Source organism: Anser anser, assembly GCF_964211835.1.
Source record: "Anser anser genome assembly, chromosome: 6".
Classification (NCBI taxonomy): Eukaryota; Metazoa; Chordata; class Aves; order Anseriformes; family Anatidae; genus Anser; species Anser anser.
Genome location: NC_139726.1, coordinates 28,944,089 through 28,963,198, shown reverse-complemented (window position 1 = coordinate 28,963,198; position 19,110 = coordinate 28,944,089). Strand labels below are relative to the sequence as shown.

Here is a 19,110-nt window from a genome sequence, read left to right as displayed (position 1 = left end):
GAGCTGGCAGTGTGCCCAGGTGGCCAAGAAGGCCAGTGGCATCCTGGCTTGTATCAGGAATAGTGCAGCCAGCAGGACCAGGGAGGTGATCGTTCCCTGTACTCTGCTCTGGTGAGGCCGCACCTCAAGTACTGTGTTCAGTTTTGGGTCCCTCACTACAAGAAGGACATCGAGGCCCTGGAACGTGTCCAGAGAAGGGCTACGAAGCTGGTGAAGGGCCTGGAACACAAGTCTTATGAGGAGCGGCTGAGGGAATTGGGGTTGTTTAGTCTGGAGAAGAGGAGGCTCAGGGAGGCCTCATTGCTCTCTGCAACTACCTGAAAGGAAGGTGTGGGGAGCTGGGGGTCGGCCTCTTCTCATGGTTGGCCTCACAATCTTTTCCTGAATTTTCAACATTTCAACTGCCAAGTATGGTATCACCCAGATAGTAATTTGCAGGGCTTCCCCACGTTGGTTATTGTCAGTGGTGATCTTAGTCTTAATTAGCAGCCTCATCACCACTTCCTCATTTTCAGGGTAAAATACTTCTCATCTAATTTCTGATTCCTTAGTGGGGTACAAGGGTCTTAAGCTTTTTTTCTCGTCTGGCTGTGCCAAGCTTGTAAATTTTGGTTCACTATCTGGAACAGAATCACAAGCTGTCCAATCAGGAGATCCTTGTCTCCCCTCCTTTAATTTGGATCTCAAATTTTTTTTTGGTCTAACACATCTGACAGAGCTGCATGAAGTGGTATGTTCAACAGTTAGTTATCTCTGCAAATAAATACCCTTATTTGTCCTTGCAAGGACTCAATTGTTTCATCATTTGCTTAATCAGCTGCCTGTCAGTGCAACACTAACACACTGGAATAACAATTTCCTTGAGTGTCAGCAAAAAGGGGGGGTTGCACCCCTCACAAATCATAGAATCATAGAGTCATGAAGGGTGGAAAAGACCTCCAAGATCATCTGGTCCAACCATCCCCCTACCAGCAATATCACCCACAAAACCGTGTCCTTAACCACTACGTCCAACCTTTCCTTAAACACCCCCAGGGCAGTGGATTCAGCCTGGATTCATGTTTGGGCTTGCCCCGGCCCAGGTGCAGGACCTTGCGCTTGGCCTTGGTGAACTCCATGAGGTTCACATGGGCCCACCTCTCAGGCCTGCCCAGGGCCCTCTGGATGGCCCCTCTGCCCTCCAGCATGTCAACCGCACCACTCAGCTTGGTGTTGTCTGCCCTCTTGCAGAGGGTGTGCTCAATCCCACTGCTCATGTCACCGACAGAGATGTTAAATAATAGCGGTCCCAGTACAGACACCTTCGGGACATCTCTTGTTACTCATCTCCACCTGGACATTGAGCCACTGACCGCAACTTTTCAAGTGCATCCATCCAGCCAATTCCTTATCCACTGAGTGGTCCATCTGTGAAATCCTTGTCTCTTCCATGTAGAGACAAAGATATCATGTGGGACAGTGTCAAATGCTTTCCACAAATCTAGGTAGATGATGTCACTTGCTCTTCCCCAATTCATTAATACTGTAACCCCATCTTAGAAAGCTACCAGATCCATCAGGCACAATCTGCTGTTAGTGAAGCCATGTTGGCAGTCACCAATCACCTCCTTATTTTCCATGTACCTTAGCATAGTTCCCCAAAGGATCTGCTCCATGTTCTGGCCAGGGACAGAGGTGATCCAAAGGCATTCAATAGAACTTAGGTTGGTTTCCATAGGTCACCTCCATACAGTCATATTTGTCTCTTACTTTACGTGCAACTCCACCTCCTTGCATTCCTATCTCTCTGAAAGATCTACATTTTGGTCTTCCAGTCACACAAGTTTTCCCACCAAGCTTCTGAGATTCCTATGACATCATAACTCATACTGGGCATGGAGCTCTTCCTGTTCATTGTCCAGACTATGTGCGTTAGTATCCATGCACTTGAAGCAAGTGAAGAGCAGAGGCAGGGCCAAGAGCTGGAGGTCCCCTGCAGGCAGGTAGAAGCCAGGAGCCACCCAGTCTTCCATGCACATTCAGGTCGCCCCAGCAAACAGGCCACCTGCCATCTGGGCTGGGATGTTAACTTTCCCTGCAGCAGCCCATACAGTGCTGTGCTCTGCACTCGTAGCTAAAACAGCAATGGTATCACACTGGTGTTGTGTCTGCTGCTGAGCGGTGCTGGCACAGCATCAAGAATCTCTCTAACCCCCCTAGGGGTGGGCAAAGATGTGAGAAAAGAAACATCACCAGGGCAGATGACCTAAACCAACCAAAGGGATATTCCATACCATATGATGTCACAGCAATAAAAGGTGGAAAAAGGAGGAAGAAGGGAGGGGTGGGCTCTCGTTGTGAAAATGTCTGTCCTCCTCCCGAACACCAGCTACGTGCGTTGAGGCCATGCTTCAAGGATGTGGTCAAGCATCGCTCATTTGTGGGAAGTAGAGAGTAATTTCTTTCCTCTGCACTTCCACATAGTCTTTACTTGTTTTGTTTAGTTTTCCCTTTCCCCCCTCCCTTTCCCCTTTCCTTTTTTCCCCTTTAGTTAAATTGTTAGTTTTTTAGTTAAATTGTTTAGTTAAATTGTTTAGTTAATAATAATCTTTCCTTAATAATTATTTTTTTCTTCCCTTTAATTAAATCATCCTTATCTCAACCCGTGAGTTGTTCTTTCCTTTACTTCTTCCCCTCCTTATCTAAGAAGGGGGAGTGAGAGAGCGGTTGTGGTGTTCAGCTGCCTAGCACGGTAAAACCACCACACCATCAGCACTGCACACAGCTCCAGCAGCACAGGTTGCTGGTTCCTGGGAGAGAGGGCCTCCTCTGCAATGTCCTACGGAGCCGGGATGACAGCACTAGTCACTGAAGTCTGGACAGACGCTTTCCTTCTGCAGCACTTAGTATGGTGATGGTCTGAGTCGCCAGGCTGGAGACAAAGCTACTGACATCATCCATCATGCTTTGAAGGGCTGGGAAAGTGAGGAGTGGAGGCAAGGTCAGAGGCCATGTCTGCTGGCACCCCAAGAATTGTTCCTGCTGTGGCCAGCGCCACCCAGCTCTTCCTGTGGTCAGGCAGGAGCAGGGGGCAATGAGACCAGCAGGAGGGGGCTGGCCCCAAACAAGCCCCTGAAATCTCTCTCCCCTCTGCCCACACCGCCCCTCTCCCGCACAAGCAGCAGAGCCCTCCGCGCCAGGGCAGGGGCTGGAGCTCCCAGCCCAGGGTCTTTCCCCCTCCCCACCAGCCTCCGCCGATACCCCACTGCCCTCACTCACCTTCGTAGATGATGGGGAGCTCCTCCTCGTGCCAATCCTCCACTTGCCTCGCAATGAGCCCTAGGCACACACAGTCTGTCACAAACCCTGCCCGCCAGCCCTTCCCAGCAGCACAACCCCCCCCCAGTGGCCCTGCCGGCCGGGCCACCTGCCCTCCTCCCCTCGGGCACAGAGGGACCCCGGGGCTCTGGCTCACCTATGAACCTGACCGCCTCCAGTCGCAAGGGCTGCTGCGGGCTCTGCAGGTAAGGCAGGCTCTGGCGCAGGTACCCATCCGTTCGCCAGCTGTCGTCCTCCAGCTGCACAAGGGAGAGCACAAGGGCATGGGGCTGGTGCAGACCGTCCCCCTCGGTGAGGCAGGCCCTGAATCCAGCACTGGCCTCCCCACCTTCACCTCCTGGGACACCCCCAAGGTGTCCTGGGCAGGCCTGAGAGGTGGGCCCACCAAGCGGTGGGTGGGAAGGGGCCTGCGGGGCTGGGTCACCAAACTGGTGGTGACAACGTCTGAGTGCCCAGACCCGTACACCTCTGTGTCTGGATTTCCAGGGCATAAGGAACTGGATGGATGGTCAACAGCAACTGTGATGCCCAGGTGGAGACCAGTGACGAGTGGTGTCCTCGAGGGGTCTGTACTGGGACCGCTATTATTTAACATCTCTGTCGGTGACATGAGCAGTGGGATTGAGCGCGCCCTCTGCAAGAGGGCAGACAACACCAAGCTGAGTGATGGTTGGACCAGATGATCTTGGAGGTCTTTTCCAGCCTTCATGATTCTATGATTCTACGATTTGTGAGGGGTGCAACCCCCCCCTTTTTGCTGTCACTCAAAGAAATTGTTCTTCCAGTGCGTTAGCATTGCACTGGAGGCATAGCGGCTCTTTAGGAAGGACACGCTGGCAAGATGAGGAGGGGGTGTTGCCCTTCATGGGAGCAAGCAGATGGAGTGTGTGGAGCTCTGTCTGGAATGGCTGAGGAGCTGGCTGAGAGTTTATGGCTTAGGATGAAAGGGAGGAGAGGGAAAGGTGACATTACAGTGGGTGCAGGCCACTTGACCAGGGAGAACAAGTAAATGAGGCCTTCTACAGACAGATAGGAGCCTGTTTGCAGGCACTGGTCCTCACCGGGGCCTTCGACAATCCTGATTGTCTGCTGGGGGGACAACACAGCAGGGCATATGCAATCCAGGAGGCTCCTGGCCTGCGTTGATGATATCTTCCTTCTCCACGCAATAGAGAAGCCAAGGTTTTAGGCGGCCTTGTCTGCAGTGACTGTGAGATGGTGAAGCTGAAAAACTTCCCTCTCTATTTCCACTCCTCAGGAGGCTGTGGAGAGCAACGAGCTTGCCTCTTAGCCTTCTTTTCTCTGAACTAGACAACAACCCAAATGTCCTCAGCCTCTTCTCACAGGACATGCCTCCCAGTCCTTTTTTACCAGCTTTGTTGCCCTCTTCTGGACGCATTCAGATGTTTTATTTTCCTTTTTAGATTGTGGAGCCCAGAACTGCACACCATATTCAAGGTGGGGCCACACCAACACTAAGCAGAACAGGAGAATCACATATTTTACCAGCTGGCTATTTTATGTTGAATGCCCCAAAAGGCAGTTTTGAAATGCCCCAGCTGCCAGGGCAAACTGCTGGCTCATGTTGCACCCACTGGTGACCAGTTCCCCCAGGTCCCTTTCTGCAGAGCTGTTCTCCAGCCGCTCGTCTCCCTCTGTGCACATGCGTCCAGCATTGCTCTGTCCCAGCTGCAGTTGCTAGCATTCGTACTGGTTGAATTTTTACAGCCTGAGAACAACCATCCTGACACAGGGACGTGCACCCACTGTGCCACATGGATGGGAGCTCATGAGGCTGCGCACAACATGTCCGGCACATCACCTGCGTGGCAAGGCTCAGCTCCTCCGTCTTCCCCAGCACAGGGGGGTCCAGGCAGGACAGATGGGGAGCCCTGCTCCTCTGCCAAGAATCGCCTTCCCCTTCCAGCGCCGCCCGCTCCAGCCCTGCTGCTGGGGACGTTTCACTGTCTCTGCTTGCCATCGTGTGGTAGAGGCACGCACTGGCCCTTGTCTGGGGAGAGCAGTCCTGCGGGAAGTGCGTCAGCCAGGGACGGCCAGGACAGTGACAGCACCCAGGGAGGGAAGTGCTCCTGTGGCAGGGACCAGAGCTGCTCCCCTCCTGCGCGGTGGGCACAGAGCTGCACCAAGCTTGCTCAGAGGGGAGCGGGGCTAAGTTGAGGGTGCTTGTGGGGGCACGGGGCTGGTGTGAGTGCGTGTACAAGAGCAGGTCTGCTCTGTGGCTGCAAGGATGGCAATGGAGCTGACCTGAGCATACTCAGAGGGACACTCAACTTTGGGAGTGATAAAGCAGCTGTTCTCAGCAATGAGCACCTAGGAAATGAGTGGTTTTAGAGAGAAAGAGCAGGAAGAGACGTCCAGCACTTCCCGCCCCTAGCCCAGCACGCTGATCCCTCTGCCCCTTAGGGGATAAGGCCATTCTGCCAAAGTCTGTTGCCAGATTCTCCTCTGCAGCACTGAGACGCAGGCCATGTACAGAAAGAGCCTCTTGCATCTCCAGAGGGGATGGGACCTTCAGGACAGGGACTCCCTCCACTGGAGAACCTTTCCTCCGTCACCCGCCCTCCTTCCCCTCCGTCTCTGCGCACAGCTCAGGTTCCTGCGGGCATAGCTGGGAAGCCTGTGGGACTTGCAGAGCGTTGGCCTGCGTGGCCACCCAGAGCTGCTGACGGGAGCAGGTGCTGCCAGGGCCCAGGCCCTCTGCCTAGGAACAGCCCCCGGGAGGGTGGCGCCAGTGTGTGAGCAGCACCCGCAGCGTGCGTCAGTGCTGGGTGTGGGAGATCGTGTGGTGGCACACAGGGCTTCTGCCCCTCCTCCCCTTCGAGTCCATCCTCTCTGCTGGCAGTCTCTGTGACCGCAGTTTTTACCATGGTCTCCGCCAGGCAAAGAGCTTGCCCCAAAGAGGCTGTGGCGACCCAAAGGGAAGGCCTGTCCAGAGCCGTGGCCGTACAGGTCTCTGGGTGCAGGGAGTGCCGGTGCCTGCTGCTGCCGGGGGAGGGAGGCAGGTATTGCCCCTGTGTGAGGGGCAAGCGGGTAGAAGATCTGGTCAGCATGGTGGCAGAGCTGGAAGAGGAGGTTGAGGGCCTGAGGGCTGTAAGGCAGTGTGAGTGGGAGATCGGCTGGTGGAGTAGCTCCCTGGTGTGTCAGAGGGAATGGTGCCAGGGGGATACCCCACAACCGGTGGTGGACCCCCTGCCCACAAGTCCATGGGATCAGACGAGCTCCACCCTAGGGTGCTGCGGGAGCTGGCGCAGGTGATTGCCAAGCCACTTTCCACTGTCTATCAGTGTTCCTGGTTATCTGGAGAGGTCCCAGAGGACTGGAGTCTTTGCCGATGTGACTCCCATCTACAAGAAGGGCCGTAAGGAGGACCCGCAGAACTACAGGCTTGTCAGCCTGACCTCGGTTCCAGGGAAAGTTATGGAGCAGATCATCCTGGGTGAGATCACCCAGCTCTTGTGTGGCATCCAGGGGATCAGGCCCAGCCAGCACGGGTTCACAAAAGGCAGGTCGTGCTTGTCTAACCTCATCTCTTTCTGTGACTGTGTGACCAGACTGGTAGATGAGGGAAGAGCTGTTGATGTAGTCTACTTAGACTTCAGCAAAGCCTTTGACATGGTCTCCCACAGTATTCTCCTGGGGAAACTGGCTGCCCGTGGCCTGGACAGGTATACTCTTCTTCTGGGTAAAGAACTGGCTGGAGGGCTGTTCCCAGCGGGTAGTGGTTAACGGAGGTAAGTCCGGCTGGCGTCCCGTTACGAGTGGTGTCCCCTAGGGGTCTGTACTGGGGCCTACCTTGTTTAATATCTTTATTAATGACCTAGATGAGGGGATTGAGTGTACCCTGAGTAAGTTTGCAGACAATGCCAAGCTGGGAGGTAGTGTCCATCTGCCTGAGGGTAGGGTGGCCCTTCAGAGGGGTCTGGATAGGCTGGACTGCTGGGCTGAGGCGAATGGGATGGGGTTTAACGAGGCCAAGTGCAGGGTCCTGCACTTTGGCCACAATAACTCCATGCAACGTTATACGCTTGGGGCAGAGTGGCTAGAAGACTGTGAAGAGGAAAGGGACCTGGGAGTGTTGATCGATGCTCGGCTGAACGTGAGCCAGCAGTGTGCCCAGGTGGCCAAGAAGGCCAGCAACATCCTGGCTTGTATCAGGAATAGTGCAGCCAGCAGGACCAGGGAGGTGATCGTCCCCCTGAACTCTGCTCTGGTGAGGCCGCACCTCGAGTGCTGCGTTCAGTTTTGGGCACCTCACTACAAGAAGGATGTTGAGGCCCTGGAGCATGTCCAGAGAAAAAGCTGGTGAGGGGTCTGGAGCACAAGTCTTATGAGGAGCGGCTGAGGGAGCTGGGATTGTTTAGTCTGGAGAAGAGGAGGCTCAGGGGAGACCTCATTGCACTCTACAACTTCCTGAAGGGAGGTTGTGATGAGGAGGGGGTCGGCCTCTTCTCTCAGATAACTAATGATAGGACTCGAAGAAATAGCCACAAGTTGTGCCTGGGGAGATTTAGATTAGATATCAGGGAAAGCTTTTTCTCTCAAAGACTGGTCAGGCACTGGAACAGCCTGCCCAGGGAGGTGGTGGAGTCACCGTCCCTCGCAGTGTTCAGGAAGCACCTGGACAAGGTGCTATGAGATATGATTTAGTAGCTTAGTGGGTAGTATTGGTGATAGGAGGACAGTTGGACTAGATGATCTTGTAGGTCCTTTCCAACCTTGTGTTTCTATGATTCTATGATTTCTAAGATAGCTGACTTGTTTGAAAGTAAACCCAATCCATAAAACGCCTGTGTTGCTCTGGTGTTGTCCCAGCATAACATATCGTGTGATGAAACTAATAGCAGGCTAGCTGGGGACTGATACAAGGTTCACGTGCTGTGTTGGCGGTGGTCACCTGAGGACAGCACTGAGGCAGACTGAGAAGTGTCCGCTCCTGGAGGGCTAGCTGAAACAGGATGGTTTGGTTGCTTTTAATGCCGCTGATCCACGAGTTCATTTTTGATAAGAACTTCCTGGACCTCTTTTTCTAACGTCTTCCCCCCCACACTCAGGGAGGAGAGGATCAAACCACCAAGATACCATAGTCTTTTCCTCCAAAACTCAAAACTGCATGCACTTCTCACTTCTGTGTCTCAGTTTCCAGCCTCCAACATGCAGGAGCTCAGCCAAGCTAATTAAAATTAAGCATGCCTTTTTGACGCTCCCTTCCTTGGTTGATATTCTGTGCAGTATGGATTTCCCATTATCTCCTCTTCCTTATCTCCTTTCCTTATTCCCTCATTATCTCCTTTTCCTCTTCCCATCATCTCCCAATATCTCCTGCATTATCTCCTTTCCACCCGGAAAACCTGTGCCCACCTTTCCTACTCACGGCTCCTCCACAGCACAGGATGATGGTGAGCATCCTGAAAAACCTGTGTCCAGATACTTGTCCAAGGAGACACGTTCTCTGGTCATCTCCTTAAACATCACTGTTATTTAAGGCTTCAGACGCATTTGTGAGTTAACAGGCAGCAGACAGAGGGACAGGAGAGGTGTCCCTGCAGAAAGGTAGTACTACTGTGAAGATTATCTGCAGTGGAAGAGAGAGCTTGACTGAGAATTTGCAAGATTTAGGGCTAAAGGTAGCTAAGTCAATTAAAGTAGAAGAAGCTCAAGTCATAGTTTTGGAGTGTTTGTCCACCCTGAATTGTGACTGATATTTGTCCCTCGGCCCTATTTACTCCTGTCCTGGTTTTGGCTGGGACAGAGTTAATTTTCTTCACGGTAGCTGGTATAGTGCTGTGTTTTGGATTTAGAATGAAAATAATGCTGATAACACACCAATGTTTTAGTTGTTGCTGAGCAGTGGTTACACGGGCTTTTGCTGAACCACAATGCTTTTTGTGTGAACCACACGCTCCTTAAATCGGGCTCAAACCGGGGAGGAGCGTGTTTACTGGGGGAGGAAGGGGGCTTCTCATCTGGTTTAACGTCTACTGGTTAGTGTATGGGAAGAACGTTAGGTGTGCCCTCCTCTATTTTATGGGTATGCCCATAGTGAGCTCTTTGCGCATACCGTTTTCTAAGGGTTTCCCTTTGTGCCCCTGCGGCAGGGGGTGGGGTTCCGGCAGTTAGCGGTTACTTTAGCACTTTGGAAGGCCCTCGCAGCATGATTGACTGTTGGTTTATAATTCTGCCACCCTCCTGTAAAGCTGGATGGATTATAAAAAGGCCCTTTTCCCAGGTAGAGTAGGGCTTCTCGGCATCCTTGAAACTTTGGGAATAAAATTGCTTGGGGCGAGTGGGACCTTTGGGTCCGTGCTGCCACATGTGAGTTGAGAGCCCGTGGGTGGCATGGTGGCCTGGGAGTTTTATCTTTTCTGCTGGAGTTTGGAGCCCTAAACTTAGGGCAACGGGCAACTAAGTTGGGCAATCAACGGGCAATCAAGACGGGCAACGATATCCTTTTGAGTCTGCCCCACCACAGAGACACTAGACGCTGGGGCCACCAATTAGCACATCACTGATACACCAATATGCTTGAACTCCTTCCCCAGGCGTAACTGGGGCAAGGTGTTTAGTCTCAGTAAGTTCCACAGGCAGCCATTCTCTGGAGGTTCCCAGTCACTTCAGGGCCCAAGTCTTCCACAATTTCATTGCCGCAAAGGAAAGACACGCAGACAAGGTGAAGAAGCAGGACTGCTTATTTGGGGAGGGCCAAGCAGAAGGGTGATCTGGGAGCAAGCGAAGGGGACAGGAAGGTCCTGAAGGCTGGAGATGTGCCACGTGCTGGGAGAATCCAGGGGCCACCCAGCCTTCCACACACTTTCAGGTGGCCCCAGCACGCAGGATGCCTGCCGTCATTTCTACGCACGGCAACAGCAGCACAGGAAGGACAGTGCAGAGCGCTTTGTCTTCCACGCCTTCCAGAGCCGGTAGCTCAGCCCTCGTACTCCAGGTGCAGTGCGTGGCAAGCTCACTGCAGCTCGTATAATGAAGAGAGTCTGAGTTGCCAGCGAAGAGACAGAGGAACTGATGTCGTCCGTCATGCCTTGAATGGCTGTGAGAGAGAGGAACAGAGGCAAGGTCAGAGCCTTTGTCTGCGGGGACCCCAGGAAGGGCCCCATCCCTGGAAGTATTCAAGCAAGGTTGGACGGGGCTTTCAGCAACCTGGTCTAGCGGGACGCATCCCTGACCATGGCAGACAGGTTGGAATTCGATGACGTTATAGCTCCCTTCCAACCCAAACCATTCTACGACTCTCTGATTTTATGATTCTAACAGCTCCTGCTGTGGCCAGCGCCACCCAGCTCTTCCTGTGGTCAGGCAGGAGCAGGGGGCAATGAGACCAGCAGGAGGGGGCTGGCCCCAAACAAGCCCCTGAAATCTCTCTCCCCTCTGCCCACACCGCCCCTCTCCCGCACAAGCAGCAGAGCCCTCCGCGCCAGGGCAGGGGCTGGAGCTCCCAGCCCAGGGTCTTTCCCCCTCCCCACCAGCCTCCGCCGATACCCCACTGCCCTCACTCACCTTCGTAGATGATGGGGAGCTCCTCCTCGTGCCAATCCTCCACTTGCCTCGCAATGAGCCCTAGGCACACACAGTCTGTCACAAACCCTGCCCACCAGCCCTTCCCAGCAGCACGGCTCCCCCCCCAGTGGCCCTGCCGGCCGGGCCACCTGCCCTCCTCCCCTCGGGCACAGAGGGACCCCGGGGCTCTGGCTCACCTATGAACCTGACCGCCTCCAGTCGCAAGGGCTGCTGCGGGCTCTGCAGGTAAGGCAGGCTCTGGCGCAGGTACCCATCCGTTCGCCAGCTGTCGTCCTCCAGCTGCACAAGGGAGAGCACAAGGGCATGGGGCTGGTGCAGACCGTCCCCCTCGGACAGCTGCCTGCCCCATGCACTGGGGCGCTGTGCGCTTGTCCAGTCCCGGTCTGGGGCTTCAGAGCTGTCCTTACCAGGCACTCGCTGAGTCTCCATTTTTGCTGTGTCTCCAGCAGGTTCACGAGCTGCTTCCTCTTCAGGAAATTGGCAGCATTGAGAAGGGCTTCCTCAGCGGCCTGAAGAGCAGGAGAGAATTTGAAATGCCACCACCAACTCTCAAGGGACCTGTGTCCCCAGCACCTTGGCAAGGCTGCAGGGGCTGCACGCCTCTGCATGGCCCAGGGCGCTGTGTGGGGCAGGGTGACCACAGGGAGCAGGCGTCTGCTCCGCGGTGTGGTGCCCGAGGGAGCTGGGGCAGGCCCAAGCCCGGACATCTGCGGGGCACCTGGGCATAGCACAGGGGCGGAGGGGACCGGCGGTCCAAGCCCAGAGCTTCAGGTTCCTGCGGGCATAGCTGGGAAGCCTGTGGGACTTGCAGAGCGTTGGCCTGCGTGGCCGCGCACCGCTGCCGAGCACTGCCGAGCAGGCAGAGCAGCTCTGGGAAATGGCCGTGCCCACCTTTTCAGCCATCGCCAGCTGTGGGGCTGCAGGCAGCCGCCCTGCAGAGGGCTGGATGCAGGGAGCAGGGATGGCAGCAGACCCCACGGCTCCGTCCCTCCAGCGCCCCTTGCTGTGGGTGCTCAGTCCCACCCCGGGGTGTCAACATTGCCCTCCCCAAATGACCACGCTGGTTAGAGAAGCCAACCTTGGCCACTTGCTGGTTCTCATCGTACAAGTGGAAGAACAGTGGGATCACGCTCTGGCGCACGTGTCTCTTCAGCTGCTCTTTTCCACTTCCTGCTACTAAGTTCATCACATCTCTGAAGAAGTGGATGGAGAGCAGCTGCGTGTAGCTGGATTCCTGGTGGGAAGGAAGAAGAAAAGACCTCAGCACCAGCTGCTCCAGGCCCACCTGGGCAAGGGTCCGAAAATTCACAGGGCACAATGCTTCCTGACAGCACCCAACATCCATCAGGAAAGGCACCGCCCCTTGGAGACCCCAGCTGGGCCCTGTGCCCTCAGCCTTACGTTGTCAAAGAACGTTGGGAGCCTCTCTGCCAGCTGCAGAGCGATGGGGCTGGCCATGTGGACGTCCAGCTCCTTGAGCACTCTGTTGAGCACAACCAGGGCGTTTCCAGCCACGTCGCCTTCCACTTCTGGCAGTAGCTCCACAATCTGTGGCAGCAGGAACTCCATTTTTCTTGCCTGTGGGGAGAAACAACACCCTGTTGGGCTGCGCTGACAAACACTCTCAGGCTGTCAGAGCCCACAGTGCCCAGAAGCCAAAGTCCTGCCCCAAAGCACTTGGGCAGATGCATGGGGAGGCAGAAGAGCCGGGAGCAGCTTCCACAGCACTTAGTGCCCAGCAAAGTCCAAGCAATGGTGTTAGCCAGCATCCCTGGCCCAGAGCCACACCACCAACGTGGTGTGTTCAGCCAGCTGAACCCTGCTTACCGTATAGGGTCTTTTGCTGAGCGTTGTGAGGCCCCTGAGCACCAGCTGACGCATCACCGTGCACTGACTCCTCAGGTATCTTGGGAAGAGCTTCAGGACTCGGACAGACTCTACTCTGAGGTCATCAGAGGCCAGCATCTGAAAAATACACATCAGTGAAAGGTGGAAATGGCCAGCAGGACACACCGCACCATGGAGGGCTGGATACATCCACCAGTGCAGGGATCAGGCACCAGCGCAGGCAGCTGAGCCCAAAGGCAGCAGCGGATGTGCAGAGCCCCTGGGCTCCTTGCCCCGTGTGTGGCAGTGTTCGACCGCTCCTCCCGGCCCCCAGCAGCCGGGGATACCCCAGCCTCTGAGGAACAATTGCGTAGAGAGACCTTGCCCAAGGGAGGCACGAAAAACTGTAGCCAAGTGTCACTCTGGCAGCATGTGCCAAGGGGATGAACTGGGGCCCACCCCCGCCCCAGCTCCACCGGCTGGCCTCTCCCCACAGCTGTGGCCACAAGAGGGTGGCGTGGCGAGAGGCAGCTCAGACAGGCACCGCTTGCCATCAGGCTCACCTCGACCAGGAAGGCCATGGCGGGGACCTCCCAGCATGGCTCGTTCCTGCTGAGCCACTTTTCCAGACGTAGCACAATCCGTTGACGCTCTTTTCGTGCGATACGTCTCATCACCCTGGCAGAGGGAAGAAGACAGGGTAAGTCCTGAGCAGGATGAGTGAAATGCTCCTGGGTCTGACTGCCCCCCTCATCCAGCCGTTACACCACAGGCCAGGCCAGGGCCCCCTCAGCTCTGCTCCAGCAGCCACCAGCATTTAATGCTCACAGAGACGTGGTCTTCCGCCACCTCTCCTTGCAGGGAGAAAGCCAGCGCCCCAGAGCAGCGGGCACCTTGGGTGCACAATGGGCTTCCTGCCCTGCAGGCTTCCTGCCCCTTCTGAGGAGACCTCATTCTTGCCCACGGGCGATTCATGTGCCCCGGGCTCTGCCGGTGTCGCTCAGTGCTTCCTGCCCTGCCCCGGGGGGCTGCCCTTGGGAGGGGAGGCCGGCACTGTGGCAGGGGACTGCTCTCGTGCAGCCACCCTCTCTCAGGCTTTGCCCTTCTGCTCGCAAGAGCCAAGGCTGCAGCCCCTTTCTTTGAGAAATGGGGCCCCTGCCAGCCGTCACCAAGGGGATCGGATGGGGCTCCCCGTCTGCAAGGGAGAAATGCCGGGGGGAGAAGGGAGCAGGGTGCCCTCACCTGGCCAGCTGACCCACTGCCCAGTGGTGGCTCTCAGCGTTGACTAGTGTCTCCCAGGCATTCTTCTTTTCTAATTCAAGCACCAGCATGTCATACCCAAGACGGCATAGCAGTGCTTTCAGAGTCAGCACCGCAAACCTGCAGGCAGAGCAAAGCCCAGGTCACACTGGGATCCCTGGCCCAGGCTCCAGGACCACGGGAAGGGTGGGAGGAGTGGGACAGAGCACCTGCTGGGGCTGGTGGGAATGCTCTCCTCCTGCTGCCATTCCCTGCAGAGCGTCTCCACCTCTTCTGGTGTCTGCTGTGCGCTTGCGGAGATTTGGAAGAGCAACACCAGCAGGAGTAGGGGGAAATGCGCCTCCACCTCCACTGGGTAAATGGTTGGCTGGAGGATCTCCCGCAGCACCTTGGTTGCCTGCAAAAAAGACCCAGAGATGGCACTCACTGCTGAGACATCCCTGTGGCATGGCCCCAGCGTGGGAGGCTGAGGCTCGGGTGCAGACGTGGGCCACGGGGGATGCAGGCAGAGCACCCGGCCTGGCTCCCAGCCAGAGCTGAGCCACCAAAGCTCTTTGGGCTCAGCTCTTCTTTGTGCCACAAGCAGCCTCCCTGGGGCGGTGGGAATGTGCCCTGGCTGAGTCTCCTGTGTCCTGCAGCCAGCCTGGGTTCTCTGTCCCAGCCCCTGCAGCCTGCTGGGCTGTGCCTTGGCCCTGCCCTGTCCCCTAAACCTGCCCCTAAGCCAGGTTTGCAGCCCACCGCCTGAGGCAGGGAGATGTAGTGACAGGGGAGGATGGATAGCTGCCCCGAGATGCAGCCCCTGGGGGAAGAGAGGCCTTGTTCAGAAACTCACGGCCAGGACGAAGACATCCGTGTTGTCCCCGTCAGAGGTGGACGTCCTGTGAAGGGGCCAGTCCTTCAGCACGCAGCACAGCTCTGCCATCACCTTCCTTGCAGTCCGGGCTGAGGAGGTCATCAGCCTCCACATGGTCGCGGCAGCTCTGGAGGTCCAGAGAGCTTGGTCAGGAGGCCTTGGCCACAGCACCAAGGCCTGGGCAACCGTGGAGGGGCCCGGGCTGGCCACCAGTCCTGCCTCTGCCCCCTGCCCCTCACAGGCAGCACCCGGCAGGCCCGGCCCTGCAGGCTGCAGGCAGCCGAGGTGCGGTCCGCTGTGGGGCGGGGAGGGATTGTGGTGGCAGGCTCTGGGGCTGATGTGGCAGGGCTGGGAAATGGGGCGATGGAGGGCTCGGCCCCTGCAGGGCATCCTGAAAATCGCCAGCTGGCAGCTGGCGCTGGATGGGCTCGAAAGGCTGGCGGGCCCCAAGCCATCAGGGCAGGCGGGCCCCATACCTGTCACACGATGGGGAGCAGCGCAGCAGGGTCACCACCACGTCGTGAGGGTGCTCCTCGGCCAGCTCCAGAAGGCTCTTGTCCAGACGGTGCTGGGCAGACTCTTCTGTGTTGGACACGAGCCACTGGTAGATGCTCTTCAAGATGTTCGGTGCCTGGAGGAGAAATGTCTGAGAGTGGGGCTGCTGCCAGAGCAGTCCCTTTCCCGGGGTCCACTGACAAGTGCTTCTCTTCCCACCACTCAGTGCTGGCCAAAAAGGGTGTCACATGCCCAACGACAGAGCTTCAAGCGGGGCACACGATCCCCCAAGGGCTTGAGTCCCACCAGCTGGATACTTACATGTTTTGAAAGGACGACCCTGCCTACTACACGCTCATCCAGCTTGACTGCAATGGCCTCCTGCTCTTCCTTCTGGTCCCTGTCCTGCTGCTGCTGCTGCTCCTGTTCTGTCTGGTCCCAGCCTGGATTTGGTGAAGACCAAGCACAGACAGAGCTGAGGGTCTGTGGGAGAGGCTGGAGGACACAGCCAAGACCACACTGCCCGGGCAGGGTGATCCCCGAGCCAGGAACTAGCGGGGGCACTGAGCCCAATCTCTCTTGTGCATGCGTCGGAGCCAGGTGTTCCCCAGCAGATGGGGCATGTTAAGGGGGGAGAGCCCTGCGCCCCACAAGGTGCTTGCTGCCATTGGGCAGGAGAGGTCTGTACCCACAGGATGGCTGCCCATGCCCTGCTTCGTCCTGCCTCTCCCTGCTCATCCCATGGAGTTGGACGGTTCCCCTCGCCCCTTGCCCCTGGGGATGCCACATGGGACAGCAGCTCCTGTGAGGACGGGAAGGGGCAGAGGCAGCTTGCAGCTGCCAGCCCTTCAGCCCAGCTTGGCCACTCACCTGCCTGCAGCACCTGCACCTCGGTCAGCTCATCAGGCTGCTGCGCTGGGCTGGCATTAACCTTGTCCTCCTCCTCCATCCAGGCCTTCTTGGGCATGCTGGGGTGTCTCCCCGCCATGCTGCTGAGGTCTGGCCTCAAGGGCTCCCACCACAGGGATGGGAAACGCTTCCAGGAAGCACCAAAGACACGGGCAGTAGGAATGGGGTGGCTCTGCAGGGACTCCCTGCAGCTCCACTCCTTCCCGTCCTGTCCCGTCTCGTCCTCCAGGCAATGTGGGGAAACCACGCTGCCAGCAGCACTTATATCACAGAGGTCACAAAGGGCCCCGTGACCCGTTGCTGCACGCCCATTGTCTGGACAGAGCCCGCATCACGGCAGGTCACAAAGGGCCCCGTGACACGCTGCCACCTGCCTCGCCCCTCAGACCCCTCCTGCCACCCCATCCCCTCAGGGCTTCCCACCAGCCTGGCTCTGAGGGCCTTCCTGCCAGCCTGGCCCCTCGTAGCCTCCAGCCTCCGCAGCCCCTCCAGTCCTCCCACCACCCACCCCGCACGGCTTCCCAGTGCCCCAGCTCTCTGAACTGCCCATCAGCAGCCCCTTGTCACAGGCCCACCAAGCAGTGGGTGGGAAGGGGCCTGCGGGGCTGGGTCACCAAACTGGTGGTGACAACGTCTGAGTGCCCAGACCCGTACACCTCTGTGTCTGGATTTCCAGGGCATAAGGAACTGGATGGATGGTCAACAGCAACTGTGATGCCCAGGTGGAGACCAGTGACGAGTGGTGTCCTCGAGGGGTCTGTACTGGGACCGCTATTATTTAACATCTCTGTCGGTGACATGAGCAGTGGGATTGAGCGCGCCCTCTGCAAGAGGGCAGACAACACCAAGCTGAGTGATGGTTGGACCAGATGATCTTGGAGGTCTTTTCCAGCCTTCATGATTCTATGATTCTACGATTTGTGAGGGGTGCAACCCCCCTTTTTGCTGTCACTCAAAGAAATTGTTCTTCCAGTGCGTTAGCATTGCACTGGAGGCATAGCGGCTCTTTAGGAAGGACACGCTGGCAAGATGAGGAGGGGGTGTTGCCCTTCATGGGAGCAAGCAGATGGAGTGTGTGGAGCTCTGTCTGGAATGGCTGAGGAGCTGGCTGAGAGTTTACGGCTTAGGATGAAAGGGAGGAGAGGGAAAGGTGACATTAGAGTGGGTGCAGGCCACTTGACCAGGGAGAACAAGTAAATGAGGCCTTCTACAGACAGATAGGAGCCTGTTTGCAGGCACTGGTCCTCACCGGGGCCTTCGACCATCCTGATTGTCTGCTGGGGGGACAACACAGCAGGGCATATGCAATCCAGGAGGCTCCTGGCCTGTGTTGATGATATCTTCCTTCTCCACGCAATAGAGAAGCCAAGGCTTTAGGCGGCCTTGTCTGCAGTGACTGTGAGATGGTGGAGCTGAAAAACTTCCCTCTCTATTTCCACTCCTCAGGAGGCTGTGGAGAGCAACGAGCTTGCCTCTTAGCCTTCTTTTCTTTGAACTAGACAACAACCCAAATGTCCTCAGCCTCTCCTCACAGCACATGCCTCCCAGTCCTCCTCCCAGTCCCATGCCCTGATGAGAAGGACCTGGGGGTGTTGGTTCATGAGAAGCTTGACATGAGCCAGCAACGTGCACTTGCAGCCCAAGAAAGCCAACCGTATCCTGGGCTGTACCAAAAGCAGCATGTCCAGCAGAGAGAGAGAGGTGATTGTCCCCTTCTGCTCTGCTCTTTTGAAACCCCACCACAGTCTGAATGACACTCCACACCCTTGTTTGCCCACCCTGGTCGCTGCATTCCTCGGGACTGCTTTGTACTGGGGGGGGGGGGTGTTCCTGGTTCCATCTCTAAGAGTTAAAATTGTGTTTTTGCAGTTGAAAATTCCACTAACCTTGCATGTTCAAAAGTGATTGCTCAGGCATAGCAGTGGCATAACAGTGGGGTATACGTTAAGCAGGTAAGGGGACAGTGGAAGGTCCCAAAATAAGGAGGAAGGCTAAGAAAAACAAGACAAGCAGTGGCAGAATCAACAAAAACAAAAAATCATGGATCCCTCCAGTTAAGAGGAAAAAAAAAAAAAAAAGATGTGTAAGGGGGGAAAACGAGAAATTAAAGTTTGGTTGGCTAAAATTGTACGTACATGGTATAGTGACAAGCGTCAAGTAGGTTGTGAACTTGTAGTACTCAGCCAGCGAGGAAAGAGGGTGACGCAGTGAAAACTCAACAACCAAAGTTATTAAGCAGGTATTCTTTATTATGACGCCAGGTGTGTGGGGCATTGCACACCCCGAGGGTTACTGGCAGTGTGCTTATATTAGTAGGATATATACATATTCATTTCCCAGAAGTTTCTTGCGTATTCATCAGGTCTCCGAAGAATCATTAACGTAGGTTCCCACCCCTATTCACATGCGTACTGGAGTCCTTGGGTGGTCATCCGGTGTACTCTGGTGGTCTTTTGGTGAAGGCCAGAAGTCTTCCTCACTGCTAAACTCCTGACCCTTCCTTTCTTTGACAGACTTCAGCAGTCAAGCCAGTTCTTGATGGTTCTATTATCTGCGTGCATGATGTCTTCTCTTCCCTTATCTTTTAGAGTCATCCTGTCCTCATACTCCCTGCCTCAGTCCTGTCCTTGTGGTTGATATACACCATACTCCCTGTGTTAGCTAAAACCTGCATAATCGACGTGCTTTTCCTTGTTCCCTGTCTCAATCTGAATATGAGAGGGCATTTCTTTACTGTGAGGATGACAGAGCACTGGAACAGGCTGCCCAGAGAGATTGTGGAGTCTCCTTCTCTGGAGATATTCAAATCTTTGGCCTCAGATGCCAAAGTTGCAGAAGGCAATAAGGTTGTCTCTTGACCACCTTTTCTCCAAACTAGACAACCCAAGTGTCCTTAG

At 55.9% G+C, this 19,110-nt stretch overlaps 1 protein-coding gene across 1 annotated transcript; it reads right to left on the bottom strand.

Moving 5' to 3' along the window:
• Nucleotides 1–8,015: 8,015 nt before the first annotated feature.
• LOC310901492 (maestro heat-like repeat-containing protein family member 7) lies at nt 8,016–15,591 on the bottom strand. The gene is made up of 12 exons (XM_083841142.1): nt 15,286–15,591; nt 14,789–14,936; nt 14,166–14,353; nt 13,939–14,076; nt 13,260–13,374; nt 12,697–12,834; nt 12,271–12,447; nt 11,948–12,103; nt 11,277–11,378; nt 11,046–11,148; nt 10,849–10,908; nt 8,016–10,381 (listed from the first exon to the last, which is right to left on the bottom strand). Exons 2-12 carry the CDS (start codon nt 14,921–14,923, stop codon nt 10,188–10,190), a joined length of 1,506 nt encoding a protein of 501 aa, XP_083697268.1. The 5' UTR covers nt 14,924–14,936; nt 15,286–15,591; the 3' UTR covers nt 8,016–10,187.
• Nucleotides 15,592–19,110: the final 3,519 nt, after the last annotated feature.